Source organism: Peromyscus maniculatus, chromosome 7, assembly GCF_049852395.1.
Source record: "Peromyscus maniculatus bairdii isolate BWxNUB_F1_BW_parent chromosome 7, HU_Pman_BW_mat_3.1, whole genome shotgun sequence".
Classification (NCBI taxonomy): domain Eukaryota; kingdom Metazoa; phylum Chordata; class Mammalia; order Rodentia; family Cricetidae; genus Peromyscus; species Peromyscus maniculatus.
The window spans coordinates 10,235,466-10,254,527 of record NC_134858.1 but is presented as its reverse complement, the minus strand read 5'-3'; the positions used below and the strand labels follow the sequence as shown (position 1 = coordinate 10,254,527).

At 41.8% G+C, this 19,062-nt stretch overlaps 1 protein-coding gene across 9 annotated transcripts in view; it reads right to left on the bottom strand.

Annotated features, from left to right (window-relative positions):
• The window catches only part of Mtmr2 (myotubularin related protein 2), a 58,569-nt gene that overhangs the window by 17,776 nt on the left and 21,731 nt on the right, over positions 1–19,062 (bottom strand). For 4 of the 9 annotated variants that reach the window (XM_042280366.2, XM_006992797.4, XM_076575650.1 and 1 more), the window contains 5 exons: positions 13,578–13,683; positions 7,923–7,998; positions 3,516–3,610; positions 3,048–3,158; positions 312–413 (listed from right to left, as the gene is read on the bottom strand). In XM_042280366.2, coding sequence (XP_042136300.1) covers positions 312–413; positions 3,048–3,158; positions 3,516–3,610; positions 7,923–7,968 — 354 coding nt within the window. In that variant the 5' untranslated portion in view covers positions 7,969–7,998; positions 13,578–13,683. Of the gene's footprint in view, positions 1–311; positions 414–3,047; positions 3,159–3,515; positions 3,611–7,922; positions 7,999–12,885; positions 13,055–13,577; positions 13,684–19,062 lie in introns of those variants that run through there. The other 5 variants (XM_076575655.1, XM_076575656.1, XM_076575652.1 and 2 more) reach the window with 3 other exon arrangements.

The window sequence follows — 19,062 nt, the reverse complement described above, 5'->3', positions numbered from 1 at the left end:
GCTTCTTGGACCTGAGGCAGGAGAAGCCAGCCTGTGCAACTTCACAAGACCTTGTCTCAGATAAAGAGACATAAACAAAATCACCCTGGTCCAGCATTTGCCTAGCACGTGTAAAGCCCTGGGTTCAATCTCCAGTTTCCTCCTCCCCAGATATCAATGTAATTATAAAATGTCCTTACTGAAATGGACCTTGGGCACAAGCTAGCCTCTGGCTAATGGTCAAAGTAGGAACACAAAGAGGAGGATCTGGACAACCTAGTTGAGTTTGTTCACACGAAGAATTAAGATACAGGTTAGAGAGAAACATTTACCAAGCCATTAGACACAGGAAATGCATATTTCATTAGATTCTCAAATATGGATCTTCTTGTTCGCCCCTCTGGTTTATGAGCAAATCGTAAATTCCTGATATCCTAGAAAAGATATAGTATCCAATTAAATCACTTTGTTCCTTTTTAATGAATAAATGAGATAACTTGGAAATGTTGGATAAAGGTGAAGCTCTATGTATAGGATACAAAACAATAGCTCCTAGAGGCAAGAAAATAACAATGGTTCACTGGGAGCACAAGAAACCCAAAGTACTCTACTACACTGCAGAGAATCTAGAACTGTGCTCCTAGGCATAAGTAGTGACAAATACACACTACCAACACTTGTCCTCTCCTAGGCAGAATGCACACTACCAACACTTGTCCTCTCCTAGGCAGAATGCACACTACCAACACTTGTCCTCTCCTAGGCAGAATGCACACTACCAACACTTGTCCTCTTCTAGGCATTAGAGATTATTCAGAAGGTAAAATGCTTGCCTCACAAGCACAAGGACCTTAGTTCAATTCCCAGGACTTGATTTTTAAAAATAAAAAACATGATCAGCTTTCATTACATTTCCATCACATATGGAGATCACTTTCTTATTCATTACTGCTTCCCAGGGCTTACTTTATATGTCTCTTCTGCTAGACAGACAGGACCAAACTGCCTGAAGTTCTTCTTCCACTTCAGGAACATTCTTAATAGCTGGCTCGGCACAGACCCGGCTCTACAATGGGATCTCAGGGGCTCTTTCTGCATGTGTCCTCAGCTATTTCCCATACTCATGCAGAACGATATTCATAGTCTAGTTTATGCTAGCTCATAGCATTCAGTAAGAGAATTTGAGATTAAAAATGATTCAGAAGTATCCATTTTATTTAAGTACTTTTACCTAGGCAGAAGTTGAATTTACTGTGTTACAGTCTCATTATCATTGAGATCAGGCTATATCCTATTCCGTGTAATACCATACTGCACAATATGGAGTAATAATACATTAGTAATAAAATAGTTTTATTTGTTTTTAATCCGGAGTCTTGCCCTAAAGACTCCATTTTACAAGCAATTTCAGATCCCCTGAGAGGAAGAAGGACAACTGCAACCCCAGGAGGACCCAGAAATGGCACCTTGTGTTACACATACCACACACCCGATACAAACTGACAAGTGATTCATGCCTTAGAAAAGGGAGCCAGCCTATAAGTTTACTGGGGTGAACTGACAGGGCAGATGTTATATCAAAATCCTATCAGGGAAACCAAGGGCAAAAACTTACCAGATACAGCAGACTATGGAAAAGATAGAGCTCCGGACCCCATGGCTTCCACATCTGAAGCCTAGTGTGCCAAGACCTGAGAAGTGCCCAACTGCTCTGGAGCTCTGGCTGGGCTAATCTACTCCTCTAGTTCCTGACTGCCTGTATGGCCCTTGCTTCAGATCCTCTTCCTGCCCTGGCTGGCCCCCAGTGGCAGCTTGCCCCCTCCAGCACTGGTCTGACTTACTACTTATGGACACAGACTCTCTCAGCCTGCTTCTGAAACCTCCTGAACTCCACCACAGCCTCTTACACGTGCATTCATTCTGTAACCCTTATAAATGCCAACCAATATATAGAAACATTTACTGCGTGACCTGAGAGTTCATTGTAGCAATTAAGACTGGAATAAAAGAACCTTCAGCCAGGATACAAGGGTAGTTAGGATTGTATGACACATTGCTGTCGAAACCACTAAACATTGTGAATTTACTGCTAGTCAGTAATTCTGACATCAGAAAGACACAAACGTGCCCATACATTCCTAGCATACATAGCACACACCTGACAGCTACAAAATACCATGCAGACACACTACACAGTGAGCTTTCAATACAAATAAAAAAGCTTACTGCAAATCTGAGCCAAACCATTCTGTGGAAATATACATGTGTATATTGAAGTTGAAGTCTGTGTCTTCCAGTAAACTCTACTAGTAAAGACACTCAGATCACCTTCTTGGTTAATCTCTCTCCAGCAGAGACCCAACTATAATTCATAATGCTATAGGTCCACAGAAAAACATATCTAAAATGATAAGATCTCAAAGCCAGCCTCTTCCACACTGTCTTATACTTTATGCACTGTTTATTTTTGAAGAGAAATGACCAAGAAACAATGTACTGTGCACATAGATGACAGCCATTACACTCATGGAGCTCTTTTGACATCAATGAAGAAAATACCAGTTACTCAGTCACTAATTTTAACATCAGATTCAACAAACGTCTAAGATTAACATATACAATCATTCTGTATGATACACACACTGTTTCTTTTACTTAGGGCACTGAAAGAACAAGCAGAAGTGATGTGGTCTGAAATTGGGACGTGCACAAGCCAGGTGGTGGTAGCACACACCTTTAATCCCAACACTCGGGAGGCAGAGGCATCTCTGAATTTGAGGCCAGCCTGATCTACAGAGTAAGTTCCAAGACAGTTGGGGCTGCATAGAGATAGGTTTGTTCTCCTCTGTTTTGGAAAAACAAAACAAAACAAACAAATAAATAAATAAGGTGTGCACTGGTGATGATTAGGTCCTGGTATAAAATGCCATGTGCATGAACAGCAAATAACATTTGCTGTAATAAGAACACATTTGTAGTACGCAGTCCACTTGTACTGGTTTCAAATACAGGTTCTATTTAATAGCTTTCCAAAGCAAATACAACCACACCAGTATTGTAAAAGTTACCTTGCACACAGTCTCCAGGCCATAAGAGTTTTCGCCTCGGCTAGATGCACCACCAATTTTTTCTACTCTACTTATCACTCCAAGAGAAGCATCTAGAACAAATGGGGGGTCCTGCAGATGAAAAGAAAACATACAACTTCTAAAAAACTGTAAAGTGCTTGAATAACAGGAACAGGACAGGACACTGGGTTCAATCAATCTCCAACACTCATCTCCCCAAAATGTTAAAAACCCTAACCAGAAATTTTTGAATCAAAAATTACCCAGAAGTGAACTGGGTGTGGTGGGGCACAACTTTAGTCCTAGCACTTGTAGGCTGAGGCAGGCAGGTCTTGGAGGACAGTCTGGTCTACACAGCAAGTTTTAGGATAGCCATATTTACATAGTTAAGACTTTGTCTCAGTAACAAAAAGTAAATCAGAAGTGAGCAAACACATCCAAATGCCATGCAAACCAAATAAACCTCACCCGTTCCATGCTCTTGAAATATAATCTGTAATTTGTGACCGTCAACGTTCCTCGGACAGCACCAGTGAAGGGACATATGTAAGTCACATCTTTGGCTGAAAAGACAAAATAGCCAGTTTACTTGACACTATGTGCTATTAAAAACTGCTTACACATTTTATAAAATTAATCTGACTGCTTGTCTAATTAAGACAAAATAAGTCACAGAATAAACGATTTAAAGAAGTTTTAGAAGCCTAATCCAAGCTTCCAATTTTGTCTCAATCCAAGAACTGTAGAATAAACAGAAAGGCAGAGGGAGCCTCTCCTGAGCCAGCAAGAAGGAACAAACACCGCCTGCTGTCCCTACTGAATGAAACAGGTCAGAGGTTGGAGTGGCAGGGAGATGATCAACGTAGGAACAGAGGCAGAACTCACTTCCAGTTCCTAGGCCACTTTTGTCAGTGGCTTTGTCTTCCAGGTCACAATTTAGTTTGCACTATTTCTCTAAAAATACAATGACCACAATATGCACAATACCAGAAGTACTGAGCTGACTCTACCTCTGAGGCATTAAGACTGCACAAGGAATAACATTTCTTTGCATGTTTATGTTGTTTATGTGTTACCAGTGTTTTAACTGCATGTGTGTGTGAGTGTGTGCGCGCCGTGTGCGTGTGCGTGTGAGCCTGATGCCCAGACAGAAGCAGTGCTGGGAATGAAGTCCCTGTCTTCCAATAGAGCAGCAAGCACTCCTAACCACTGAGCCAGCTCTCCGGGCCTCTTTGGAATAAAGTATTTTAAAAAGAGAATAGTATATTTCTGTCCAAGTAACTGACATCAAATTTTAGAAATAAACATAATCAATGTTTTATTAAATGCTAAATGATGGATTTATATGGCATTACACTTCTAAATACATGCACTATCTGATTAAACATGGTAAGTACAATCACTAGTTCAAAATATATTTACCATGGCAGACTTCATAATGCCCAATACAAGGTTTTGTTTTTGTTCTTTTGTTTGTTTGTTTGCTTTTTAGTCTTTAAGTATTATAAATTCCTTCCATGCCACTATTAGAGCAAAACATCAGATTCCCCCAAGGAAATGCAGGACAATCCTACAGAACCAAAGCATTCTACAAACTTCCCCCCAGGGTGCTTTTGGGGAGACATGGACCTGCACAATCTATAAGACACTGAAACTTCCTGTCTGTGCTTCATGTTAATCAATCTGAAGGGCTGACTGCTTTGTATGGGATTTGAAATGAGACCAATCTTTTAGCAATTGTCTCTAAACTTCAAATCAGCTCCCCCAGAAGTGTGAGCTACATTTTCTTAATCAATTTCCAGTGCATGTTTCATTTAGAGGGAAACTTTTGAAATCAAATAAACCCACCACTATATAAAGATAGATTTTGTTTGCCTTATGATTTTGTAGCTTAACTAAGAAAGTTTTATTAGAGCCACTGAAATGGTTCTGGATGTCAGTTTTCTTATGCAGGAAAAGCAATCAGCATTCTTATCCTACAGCCATCCTAGGAGGCCCTTTTTGCACTCCCTCATCATTAGATAAGGAGAGAAGATGCATGCATGCGCTTCTAAAGTTGTAAGGACTGTGCAAATAGAGGTCTACAGCAATGTCACCATTGCCAATACCAGTCAGTCTCTGCTTTGTTCTCCAAGCTCTCTCACTGCAGGCCCTCCCCAAGAGATGGCTTTAGCAGGTTCACATCAGTGAGAAAGGAGACTCTGACTAGCACCCTGAGCAGAGTACCTGGCAGAACCAGCCAGCAATGGTCACACAGTATGTAAAGTGTATGAAGTACTTTGACTTGGATCCAGTTCTCCTGACTAAAAACATCCCTTGCCAAGAATATTAGGCTACTTCTTCACAAAGCTAACCCAGTAACAGCACTGTTGCTTCGCATCTGACCCCTACATCAAAGGCTGAGTAACTAAAGTGTGGGGATACCAGGCCATAATATTCTGAGACTATTAATTCCTACAGCATTCATTTAATGCTTCTACTACCATTTTTGCTTTTTATTACATTTATTGATTTGTAAGTGTACATGCCATGGCCACAGCATGCATGTGGAGGTCAGAGAACAATCTGAAGAGGTACATACTCTCCTCCTACCATGTAGGTGGCAAGGACTGAACTCATGTTGTCAGTTTTTACAGCAAGTCCCTTTACCCACTGAGCCCCCTCACCAACCCCCAATTTTACTAAACAAAACACCTAAACCACAGATTTATATTAAGTCAATGTAAAATCCAAGGTCTTTTTAATATGAATATACGCACATTTGTCCCAACCTTTGGCTTCTGTCTAGTAAATTTATGTTTTGAACAACTGTGTGAAGATGATTCTAAACATTTTTATGTTATGTTGGGTATTCTTCTAAATTTGGCCAGAGCAATGCTGCCCAGTAGTGCTGAGGTACGTAGATTTCCTTATCTTAAACTTTTAGAGGTCAAAGGAAGGCTCCCTAATAGTTACTGTAAGGGATGCCAGCATAGAGGATAATGAACCTGTTCAAATCACATAGAAAGATGCAGGGCGGTGGTGGCGCACGCCTTTAACCCCAGCACTTGGGAAGCAGAGGCAGACAGCTCTCCATGAGTTTGAGGCCAGCCTGGTCTACACAGTGAATTCCCCTAGGACAGCCAGAACTATGTAGAGAGACCATGTTTAAAACAAAACAAAACAAAACAAAAAAAACCCAGGAAGTACTGTTGCGAAGGGAAGTCCACTCAGCCACAGGGTCAGGGAGCGCTCAAGCAGTGCAGACATGCAGACAGGACTCTGCAATGGCAAGTACAAGTGTGGGGAGGGCATGAACCCATGCAACAGGAGACGCTGGCTGCCCTGCAGAACGTGCACAGCGCACTCAAGTGAACTCAAGCGTTCAGTCTGGCCCGCAGTGTGTTCCACCCCACACTTCCTCTCCCCAGTTTCCTCTGCACGTAGCTTTCAACTCTGTGAACTGAGTTAATTTGCTCCTCCCTCTTTTCAGCAAACATTCATGTGCTAATGACTCTGAATTATTCATCAAGCTCAAACCTCTCTTTATCGTTATTAATTATGTCCATGTCAAGTCACTCATAGGTACTTGCTTCCACACACTCAGATAACACTATTTATGGCAACCAAGAAAGTATTTAAATTAGAAAAGAGCAGAAGCAGAGACAGCAGCTCCTGAGGGTAAGAATTTAAGATAAAGAGTGAGGCTGAGGCTAAGAACATTTGGAATAGGGAGGGATGCTCGGGATAGCTAAGCCTGGTTCAGAGACAGAGGCACTCGTTACACATTTTTGAATCTTTAACTCATATATGTGGGTAAACCTACTAAGTAGACATGACCGACTGGAAAGAACCAGCAGTAAGGAAATGGGCTGTGGATGAAGTCCGGGCACGCAGACAGTAGAAGCCTCTTTTGTAAGAGCACACACTAGAATGGAAGCAGCAGCATCACTGGGCTCAGAACAGCAAAGAAAGTGTCACGGGTGAGCTAGGGCTTTATTAGCTAGGACGGCCCCTATGCTGAGACAGCTAATGTCTTTCCCACAATATTATTCTAAAGATCATTAGGATAACTATCTCCTCACTTAGCATCCCATGCTGATAATATAGCTAACTCAACAGGAACTCACCAGATCAAGCTTAGTCACAGATAGATCTGAGAGGAAGAAAGATGGAGGAAGTTACTCAGTGTCAATTCAAACGACAAGCAGGGCTAAGAAGCTCAGCTTGGTAGTTAACATCAGCCCATCCGAGGGCAGGCCCTCACTCTGGCATGCCTATCTTACACTACTAGAAGTGACACTCAGGGAAAACGAGGCATTTCCTCTAGAAGAGTGTGAGTGACGGTAATATGAGAGATAGTGCTTACTTTAGCACAGAGAGTGCTTCCTTCACCCTCCTAACTTATTACTCCTCAACATCTATGAGTACTTGTTTTGTGAGCAAGCATAACAAAACAGGAGCACAAAGAATAGCTTTTCTGCTCATTCCCAGTGCAGAATCCGAATCAGGAGTACTGCACTGGGCAGCGACCGTGTCTACACACAACGCTTGCTTGCAATGGACATGAAAGACCATCCAAAATTAACCTGAGTTTATCCAAGGAAGAAAATTATAAAGTAGCAAATGAGAGGCATACTTTAATAAAAATCACTTGTTTAGTTAGGCAATCCAGTATCTGAATGCAGTAATTCAAAATAATTAAACTTCCCTTCACAGAATTCAGCAACAATTTAAAAAGAATAACATTAAATTTGCATATTTCCCAACAGCCAGACAGGAGTACTCCCAACAGCTCTGGATCTGGGTTTAGAGCACACAGGCTGGGAGCTACAGGCAAGTGAGTGAGCAGCTGTGCAAGTCAGGAAGAAACAATTTGAAAATACCATTACAGACCCATGTCTTTAATGTTTTCTCCTGGAAGCAGGGTTGGTTCCTCCATTTCTGCTAATTTGTTTGACTCCCTCAGGACCTAGATGGGGGTGTGTAAGAAAGAAACATTTTTTACTGAAAGGCTATTTTTTCCCATTCAAATTTCATTCAGACTGTTTGCTTTTATTTGAAATTATAATCTTATTACGCTACTTTAAAGCAAATTATATAAACTGCCACATAAAATATGAAGCTGCCATTTTTCTAAAAGTATTTCCTTAATGCTTAAGAATTGTAAAATCTTACATTCATATGAAAAACTGCATATTTTCACAATAAGTCCTAAAATGCCATAAAAATAAAGTAAGCTTTTTATCCTCATTTCATAGGTAAGGAAAACTAGGTCCAAGTGGCCGTTAACTTATTCAAAGTCACAAAGGTAAACAGCAGTTCAGGCTCCGTAATAATGGTAGGAACGTCCAAAGCCCACTTCCCTTCCAACGAGCCATGTCAAGAGTGCAGAGTGCATTTACAATGGGCAAAGTTAGATCCTTGTGTACATTTACTATTTAGAAATTGTTTTAAGTCATACTGATAGCTAGCCTGTGCTGGCTGGTTTTGTGTCAGCTTGACACAAGCTGGAGTCATTGGAAAGGAAGGAGCCTCAGTTAAGGAAATGCCCCCCATTAAATCCAGCTGTAAGGCATTTTCTCAATTAGTGATCAATAGGAGAGGGCCCAGCCCATTGTGGATGGTGCCATCCCTGGGCTGGTGGTCCTAGGTTTTATTAATAAACTGTCTGAGGAAGCCAGGAGAAGCAAGCCAGTAAGCAGCACTCCTCCGTGGCCTCTGCATCAATTCCTGCCTCCAAGTTCCTGCCACGTTTGAGCTCCTGTCCTGATTTCCTTCAGCAATGAATACCAATGTGGAAGTGTAAGCCAAATAAACCCTTTCTTCCCCAACTTATAAAAGGTATTAAATTAAATCCTGACTCAGGAAACATGCTCCACTTTCCCAAGAAGCAGATACAGAATCACGGTCATGCTGTCAGATGCTGCCTAAACATTTGTCTGTACATGCGTACCATTATTGCCCTCTTGGCCAGAGATGCTACTCTTTGAAGTGGTCAGTAATGAATGCAGACATGACTGGTCAAAGTGCTGAGAATAAGTTACTATTGAGTCCTTAGCCCTAAACAGACATCTATATCCCCTATGGAGGCCCACAGAGGCTTCCTAATGAGACCTTACTTAGGGTCAGAGAATCTGAGCTAGTTTTACCCAGCAGAGCTGCATAAGGAAATGATTTGGCCACGGGTGTGGTTACCAGGTGTTTGAAAGGGTCTACACTTGGCTATATGGTGTGCTTTGATCTTGCAAGGGGGAGGTCTTTTGCCTCTCCCCTTGGCATATTACCAAAAGCCCTTTTGAATAAAAGACTGGAAGGCTGGGTATTGACCAAGGGCCCTCCTGAAGTTATCCTGGGTCTCTGTATTTCTTATCATCTCTTTCTATCTTTCTACCTAATATTTATTTCCTCATTCCTCTCTCCTCCACCCAAGAACCCTTGGTGGGAGCAGGTCGGAGCTGGACTCCAGCATACTCCTACAATCCCCACTCTGCCAGTCATGAATTACTGCAACCCCCCACCCCCACCCCACACACAGCGCTCACTCAGGGAACACTGCAGAAGAGGGGCTAGAAACAATGTAAGAGCCAAAGAATGGAAAGGAATACTCTGGAAAGCTCTCTTTTGGACATGTGATGGCCATTACACTGGTAAACTCACTGCAGCTCTGGGTACCTGAAGAAGAACAAGGCACCAGAGAGAGGGAGGGGAGGGAAGAGAATGGGAGAGCACAGGCAGTGAGGACGCTCACTGAGGTGGCAGACAGGGGTAATTGCAGTGGGAACCGAGAGTAGATATGACCAAGATCCATTGTTTACATGTCAAAGAATAAATCAAAGATGAAAAGAGGTAACAGGATCCTCTGGAAAAATACAACCAGAACATGGTATGGATAAGCATCTCATGATGCAGAAAGTAAAGAACTCTCCAACATCACCAAGTTTGTGAGGCCTTAGCAAAATATCTTCCCACTGGGAGCTTCCACAGTGAGAGAGAGCATCGGTCACTCTAAAGTGTACATTAATATTCACAGGCCCATAATGAAGTAAATGACTAAGTAACTAACTCCAAATAGAAGGGCAGAGAAATGTATCTCCCACTAATAATACCAGTAATGTATGTAGATGTTCCGCCTGGGTCAGGTAACAGAGCACAGCTCTCAAGGGTGGGCTGTATGTAGCAACTTCTTTCCGAAGACTTAAGTCTAAGGAGACAGAGTATTTATTCTACACTGAATAACCCCCACACCTCAATCAGCAAGGCGAACATGATGGTGCTGAGCCTGCTGGCAGTACACGGACAACACTTCATCTCTCAACACGGTCTCTCCAAAACCGGAACCGGTTTAACAATAAGTAAAAATGGAATGTATTCTACAGAATTCCCATCACTTTTCCAAATAGTCACTGGGAACAAGTCTTAGTTAGCACTGTCACAGTGTGGGGATGCCTGAGAGGCACGACTGTTAAACGTTCTGGGTAAGAACTGGATTCTGGAGCGAAGAGGACCCTCATTAAACTATGGCAATCTGAATCAAAGGCTGACCGTAGTAACGGGAGTAAGTACCAGTTCACTACACATGACACACGCACCACACTAATGACATATGACATCAACAACACAAGAACCTACACGTGACCAATGAGGGAACTCTGTACTAATGGTTGGCAGTTTTTCTTAAACTTGAAACTGATCTAAAATTAAGTTGACCTAATAAGAATAACAAATAATACTTTATATACAAATGAATACTCTCATCCTCATTATGCCCAAGTCTGAGACAGTCACTTATTACTTACGGCACACATGGTATCCTAAGAAAATGAGAGAAGCCTTTATGCCAAAGGCTCTCAACCTTCCTAATGCTGTGACCCTGTAATACAGTTCCTCATGCTGTGGTGACCCCAACCATAAAATTAGTTTGTTGCTATTTCATAATTGCATTTTGCTACTGTTAAGAATCATAATGTAAATAGTTTTGAGAGGGATATTGACCCAGAAGTTGAGAACCACTGCTTTATGCAGAGATGGTAACAACAGAGGTAAATTTTATTTTTAACTAAAAAATTGTATTTTCAACCAATTCTGTTTTAACTAGTAAGATCTGACCACAGGTAGACAAAAAAGTTCAAAAATCAAGCTTATGCCCTACTTTACTTTTATTAATCCAACAACAGACAAAAATAGATATAAAGCACATGTAAGAAGAACAGCAATAGACTCACACACCATTTGAACCAACATCCCAGGAAGCCAGCTGCTGGCACTAGCACAACACACACAGACTGTGAAGACAACCCTTGGAGCTGGAGAAATGACTCTCATCTAGAGTTTCATGAGTTTCACCAAAAAAAAAAAAAAAAAAAAAAAAAAAAAAAAAAAAAAAAAAGACAAATATCTCAAAACCTTTATAGATATCCTAAATGGTCTTCATGCATTTATTTAAATGAAAAAGATAATATTTTCAATAAATATTCAACAGCAAAAAACTTCATTACTGAAGATATTTATATTCTCTACCATGTGAATAACAAGACAAGCCAGGAAGACTACTGTAGAGGAAAAAATAGTAAAAGCACTGTATCTAGAGTAACCTTTGGAATGGTTTGTTCTCTAGAAGTATTTAGACCTTTAAGAAATCATTGTGGATAGCAGTGTTTTCTGTTATCTACGGAGTCGTTTTTCTGAAGGAGCTAAAGCAGCCACTGCGTGACTGTAGTCACAGACACTCCTGGCACACTGGAGCGTCTTGCACTACTGAGTAGTGCACACAGTGCACAATAAGAAGCAAAGTTGCAGGGTGGGATGTTTTCCTTCACGAACACATAGATAGGTCAGGGGCTTTGGTATAAGAAACTTGTTTTACCCAAATAACAACTTCTTTGTAACTATCAATAAATCCCCCTTTGCATGGCTGTTCAGGGTTCAGCTCATAGAAACTGTTCCTCCCTGCTGCCAGAGAGCCTGAACTACATTCTGGGGTGAACTTCTTTCTTTGATCATCCTGGACAACACAGAACACTGCACAGAATATGCTTGCAGACAGTGGTCTTTATCGTTGAACCCAGACTTCCCATCTTCCAGAACTTTGAAAATGAATGTCTACTGTTTAAAAAGAAACTCTGAGCTTGGCGGTCGGTGGTGGTGCACGCCTTTAATCCCAGCACTCGGGAGGCAGAGCCAGGTGGATCTCTGTGAATTCGAGGCCAGCCTGGTCTACAGAGCAAGATCCAGGACAGGCACCAAAGCTACACAGAGAAACCTTGTCTCGAAAAACAAAACAAAACAAAACAAAACAAAACAAAACAAAAACAAAAAAAACAAAACAAACAAAAAAAAACGCTGAAGAAAGGGTTAAATTAATACCATACACAAAATGTATTTTCTTTATCACTCATAAGCAAGTGGTTGAAGAAAAGCAGATGAATTCACAAACATACTATCATTGATGTGGTTAATTTTGTAGAAATAAGACAAAAATACAGGAATATTTTAAAAAGGTACTGAGATGTGTAAGAATGATACATCACCTAGTGCTTATGTAACAACTATAGAATTGGACTCAACAGGACAGAAGAGTGGTGTGGTGGCTAGTCTTGGGTGTCACCTTGACTACATCTGAAATCAATTAAAACCCAAGCAGCTAGGCACCGCTGTGAGGGGTTTTCTTGATTAAATCATTGGAAGTGAGAAGATCCACCTTCTATCTGAGTCACACCTTCTGGACATGAAAAAGGACATGAAGAAGGAAGCTTTTGCTTTATGCCTGCTTGCCTTCACTCTTGCTGGTAAGTTCGTCTCTTCTGCTGCTAAGGCATTCCTTCACTGGTGTTAGAGTCTACTTCTTCTAGATACTAACACAGACTGAAGACCAGGAACTCTCTGCAAATTCCCTGGGACTCCAGCACCAGATCGGGACTGCTGAGACATCCAGTCTTGTGGACTGAACAAACTACTAGGTTCTTGGCTTTCTTCTCATCAGGAGACAACCTTCAGTGGACTACTCAGATCATAGCCTGTAAGACACACTAATAAATCTCCTTTATATATAGATTTTTCATTCTATCAGTTCTGTTCCTTTAGAGAACCCTGACTAATGCAACTGGCAATACAACTGATTAGCTATGATATTAGCTATGAGTCTCTGGGCATATTACTTAATCTGAGATACTATGTGGAAATGACAGAACTTCACAAGTATTACAAGAGATAATTTAACTTCAACACTTAGAGCAATGGTTAGGTTATGGTAAGTTATCAATGCATGTTAGCTATTACTCCCTGTTAATATGGAAGTTATCAGGAAAAGAATACCACAAAAAATTAGACAAAATATTAAAAAGTACTAACTTAAGAAAGAAACGTACATTTTTTTTTTTTAATAGTAAGTAAACATTCAAACTTGCTGGCCTGGTCTGGAACAATTTATAACAACTGAGGTCTTTGAGAATTCTCTGCTATTACCTACTTAATTACTAAAGGTTCTGCTGAGAGTGCTGGCCAGACACTGAACAGTATGATCCCCTCAGTATGTTCATGCAGCATACATACCCTCAAGTCGGGAGAAAAGTTGTCTGCAGAAGTTGAAATGGAATCTGAAGACACAGCAGATGCTGATTTCGTGTGCACCGAGTTCTCTGACTGAGAAGTGGAGGCACTACAAAGATAAAGACACAGTGTTTTGGAAAACGGGGCTTTGTGGACCAATTTTAGATGTTTGCTTTATACACCAGCGTTTACTGCTACCTGCACATCAGCAGGTCCTGGGTGCCTCTTCAATGGCTCCTAAAGACAGGAAAATTACAGACTCTGTTCTGTAACAGTTACGTATTCTTGACACTCAAGTCTGAATAGACGTTCGCAGTACTCATGATTTGTATGAATTCCTTCCATTTATCCACTCATCCATCCATTCAGTTATTTATTTATTCATCTAAAGAAAATCCATGGGGGTGAGGCTGGTAAGATGGCTCAACAAGTAGAGGTGCTTGCCTCAAAGCCTGATGATGTGAGTTCAATCCCAACTCCCCACAAATTGTTCTTTAATGTCCACAGACATGCCATTGCACATGAGCACCCAAATAAACACACAAAATAAATCAATGTAAAAAAATTTTAAAAGAACATTCCAATATTCCATTAAACTACTACATCAGGCACAGTGATTCAAAGGTAAATTGGCACAGTCCCCTTGCGAAGAAAAGGAGCCAGCCAGGCTGGTGGGGCCAAGGCCGCCTTGGCAGTGCGCATAACCATGCAAAATAGCATCCTCCCTTAAGCCAACCTGGAGTCTGCTGCTGCACTCGGTGACCTACGAACTTCAGACGGATGGGGCCAATGAGAAAAAGGCAATACAGCTGATGAAATGGCCAACAGTCAACAGGGTGCCAGGGCGGGTATTTAGGCTCACCCCATATCTGCAATACAAGAGCCTGCCTTTTGCTTCTCACCTGACTCCTGGTGTCTGCATTGCTGACTCCATGCCTTCTCAGTCCCTCCCCTACCTCTTCACCTGTTTAGGCAGTTCGGCTGTAACATCTGGTGCCCAACATGGGGCTGGTGCCCTCATGGGCACGGGCACTGATCCTGCATTGGTCTATTTTATGAATGCTGCAATCCTTTTTTGGGTTCTGATTTTTGCCCTTTGCTGCTGTTCCTCTGGATGTCCCCTTTCTGGTGGAACCCAAGAACAGCTCCGGACTGCTGCTCCCTGCCCAAAGACACTGTATGGGCATACAGCCGTGGCCTGAAAACCCATGGAAGTCCCCCACTAAGCACAAAACATTTGGGCCTGACACATTTTCTGCTATTGTTTTCTACTGTCTTAGAAGATGAACAATCTGATCTCCCCACTGCCTCTTGAGGTGCTCCTGCATCTTTGGATGACGAAGAAACAAGCCAGTTGTGTCCAGCAGCCCCACCAAACCACCTCAAGTTTCTCCATCTGCCCCTCCCCTTCTGGCTTCCACCCTCTGGCTTGCTCTATTTGGCCCCTCCCTCTACTCCCCCCACACACTCCTCATACATCCGCTCCCACCCCTTCCCAGCTATGTAGGCACTGGCCAGAGGTTTATCCTGTTAATCTGGGACCAAATGCAGCTAATTAGCCAGGAGTGCCTACCCTGCGACTGACCTTTCGCTCATCTGTAAGGCAATCAATGAGTCTGCTCCAGACTCCCCCTATTTTGAACAAGTCCTTAGACAGTGGGCTATGCAATTACAAACCCACAAGATTGGTACCACCTTCTTTAAGGCTTAGAACCCATTGTTTTTCTCATTTGGTGATCTGCATATGATGACTAGGTGGAGGCCCAGGCCGCCTCAACTTACAGTATGGGCTTAACATCATCCTAGACATGTTCACTGGGAGAGGTCAATAGATTGATCCTTTCTCACAATCTACCATTGGCCAATATGCCTACTTCCTACAGGTCTCCGATTTGGCCTTTAAGGACCTTAAGGCATGCGCCCCTGGTGACCCCTCCACTTACTTTCATAATCTTGTCCAACAACCCAGGGAGTCTTTCACAGACTTCCTCACTCAAGTAACTGAGGCCCTACCCGAGAGATTTAATTAAGCAACTGACATAGGAGAGGCTTAATGCCCCAAAGCATAGTGCAGTAGTTGCAATAGTACTCAATGAGGAAATTTATAAATGAGTCTTGGCCCTAGGGAGCTCGACCCCAGAGCTGGCCCCATCATTGCCCTGGCAGCCTCTCTTGATGCCCTCTTATCTGACTGACCACAGTCCATAGATCACCAGGCTCCTGCCAGTCCAGCAGACCGTACTTGTTGGGGCTGTGACAAATCTGACCACTTGCAGCAGGATTACCCTAATTCATGTCCTAAGTCACACTGTCCCAAGTGTAACAAGGCTTGTAATTAGGGCTTCCATTAGGCCAAGGACTGCCATTCATGGCCTTCAGACAATATGGCTCCTTTAAGTGCAACCCTCAGCCCTGCCAGTAAAAGGTAATGGTCCTACCCCTACGGTATTCTGTATTCTGCCTGTTTTCCTGCAATCACCCATGATAACTGTGTACCTTGATGGCTCACTTGTTAAAGGGCTATTGGACATGGATACAGGTGTCACCATCCTTACAGAGACTGAGGTCCTTTGGTTTCCTCACTGGAAGTGCCAACCTGGCCCTGCCATCAGCAGCATGGGAGGCCAACAAAATACCCAAGGTACAGGGCACCCTGTCCACTGGAAGGACCTGCATGGCAATCAGGGCTCCTTTTCCCCAATCATAGCCAATGTCCCTTGTAACCTATGGGGAGAGGACATTCTGGAATATCTTGTGAAGTCGTACAGGCCTGGTTTATGGATATCAATAAGGCTGTCTTTTAACCAATCCCTTGAGGGCTATTAGTCAATGATGGGTAAGGACCTGTTCAGCTGGCCATCCTACGACAGGCACAATCCAATATGCTGGATGCTCTCTGAGGCTGGGACAAGGCAGGAGCATGGAACCTCTACAGTCAGAAGTTTTTCAGTGTCCCACCTCACCCTCGTTGGATACAAATCTCTCCCATTCGCAACCCCAAAGCAAACACACAGAGGCTTATCTTAATTATAACTGCTTTGCCATTAGCTCAGGCTTATTACTGACTAGCTCTTACACTTAAATTAACCTATAATTCTTATATATGTTTAGCCACATGGCTTGGTACCTTTTCTCAGTTCTGTTTTGTCATCTTGCTTCCTCTGTGTCTGGCTAGAGACTCCTGACTCTGTCTTTCCTCTTCTCAGAATTCTCCTCATCTGATCGCCTGCTTATACTTCCTGCCTGGCTACTGGCCAATCAGCGTTTTATTTAAAAAGCAACACATATTCACAGAATATAGAACAACATCCCACAGCAAACCTCAACTCCCACTAAACTGCCAAAGAAATTAATAAAAAAGTGGATATGTGGGGAGAAAATGAGCCAGCCGGGCTGGCAGGGCCAGTGAGAAAAAGCTAACACAGCCAAGGAAATGGCTGACAGCCAATGGGGTGCAGGGAGGGGGTTTTTAGGCTCGCCCCATATCTGCAATAAATGAGTTTGCCTTTTGCTTCTCATCTGACTCCTGGTGTCTGAGTCATTGACTCCGTGCCTTCTCTCCCCCTCCCCTGAGAGGTGTTCAGGCAGTTGGCATGTGCTTGTGGTCCACAAGCTTGTGAAATAACATACAAGTGAATAAATGGGTCATGTGACAACAGCTCCCCTCCCCATAAACACACACACACATCAGAAAATTCAGGGTGAACATAGGCAATGGCACATGATGGGAGCTTTTTTATAGAACACCAAGGGATGAACCAGATCTTGTGCATGCCAGGCTGTGCTGTATTCCAGCCCTTTCTAAAAATAGTTGAGTTAAGTACAAGCCCTCAATGGCTTTACCAGACTCATAAAAGCCAAACAAAAGTATTGCAAAGAATACTTTCTGACCATAGTACATAGAGACATGATGTTTAACTGGTACTCCAAACAGTTTATGTTAACACAAAAGAACTAAGAGTTAAAGATTATGTTTGTGAATTTTCCTTTTTAGTGTCTCACTAGTGGGTTGGTTAATATTCTACATTAGTGAGTAGATTTTGGACAAGATTATTGCTTGATTTGGGGCGAGGGGGAACAGCAACATAGTTTTTACTGAAAAGTTATGTTGCTATTGACATAAACCTGATGGTTCAGTAAACACTAACGTGGAGATTACAGATGGTTTTGTGTTTCAGGACCCAATTTGTGAGCATGCTCTAAGACCACAAAGTGTTATTGATAAACTTATAAAAGCAAGCATTCCATTCAGAGTCTGCCCTGGTTTTAAGGCTGGTTAGTGCAGTGATCTTAAAATGCTGTTATACTAATTTTCTTTTTAAAAATGTATTCACATGCTGTTTGAGAAGTCTTTACTTCTGCAGAGAAGTGTAAGAGGGCCTTAGAATTATTGAGTGTGAAGGGGACCTATAACATACAATGCATCATATAATACTATGTGACATGAATGACACAGTATTATATTTTTTTTAAATGGGACATTTAAAAATAAAAAGTTATGCAATAAATTTTCATGAATAAAAAATTACTATGAAGGTATGGCACCATCAAAGCACATAAAACATCCAAGAAACTAGGCGTGGTTCAGCAGGGCTGGGTGTGCAGATAGGCCTGCCTTTCCTATCCCATTTGACTCCACACTCTCACGGAGACTGTCATGAACTACTATGGAAGTAATCACACTCAACAGTTATCTTTTTTTTTTTTTTCCCATTCCCGTTCACCTGCCATTTTTTTTTATTTTATTTTTTCCATCACAGGCAATTTATTTTGTTCTATTCATTCACAGTTAATACAGAAAATACTTGGAAACATTTCCATATAATGTTTGACATAGAAATCATCAAATAGAAGTATACAATTCAACAGTTATCTTACTTTCTTAAATTCTTATACAACTTTTGATACTTGATCACATTACACTTTTTATTATTTACTGATGTCAAATATATAATCCAGGCCCCCCACACACACACTTTAAGTCTCTCAAGGGTAAAAATTATGTTCTTATTTTTATTACTAGAAAAATCTAAATCAGTATAAAATATTCATATGGAAAATATTCAAAAAAGACAACAATGAAAAGACACTGCATTAAAGCTTAAAATGCAGATTTAAAATATATATACAGACATGTTAGTACATACATGTGTGCGCGCGCATACACACACATATGCATACACACACACACACACACACACACACACACACACACACACACTTTTAAATTAGTCTCACAATTTAGCCCAGACTGGCATCCAATTAGTAATCCTCCTGCCATCAGCCTTCCAAGTACTGGGATTACAGGTGTGAACCACTATGCACAGCTTAAAAAACAAACAAACAAACAACAAATAAAAAACATGTATTTTTTAAAGTCTCATTCTCAAATATATTAAAAGTTTTCTTATATAAAAAGTCAAAGCCAGGTGGTGGTGGCTCACGCCTTTAATCCCAGCACTCGGGAGGCAGAGCCAGGCGGATCTCT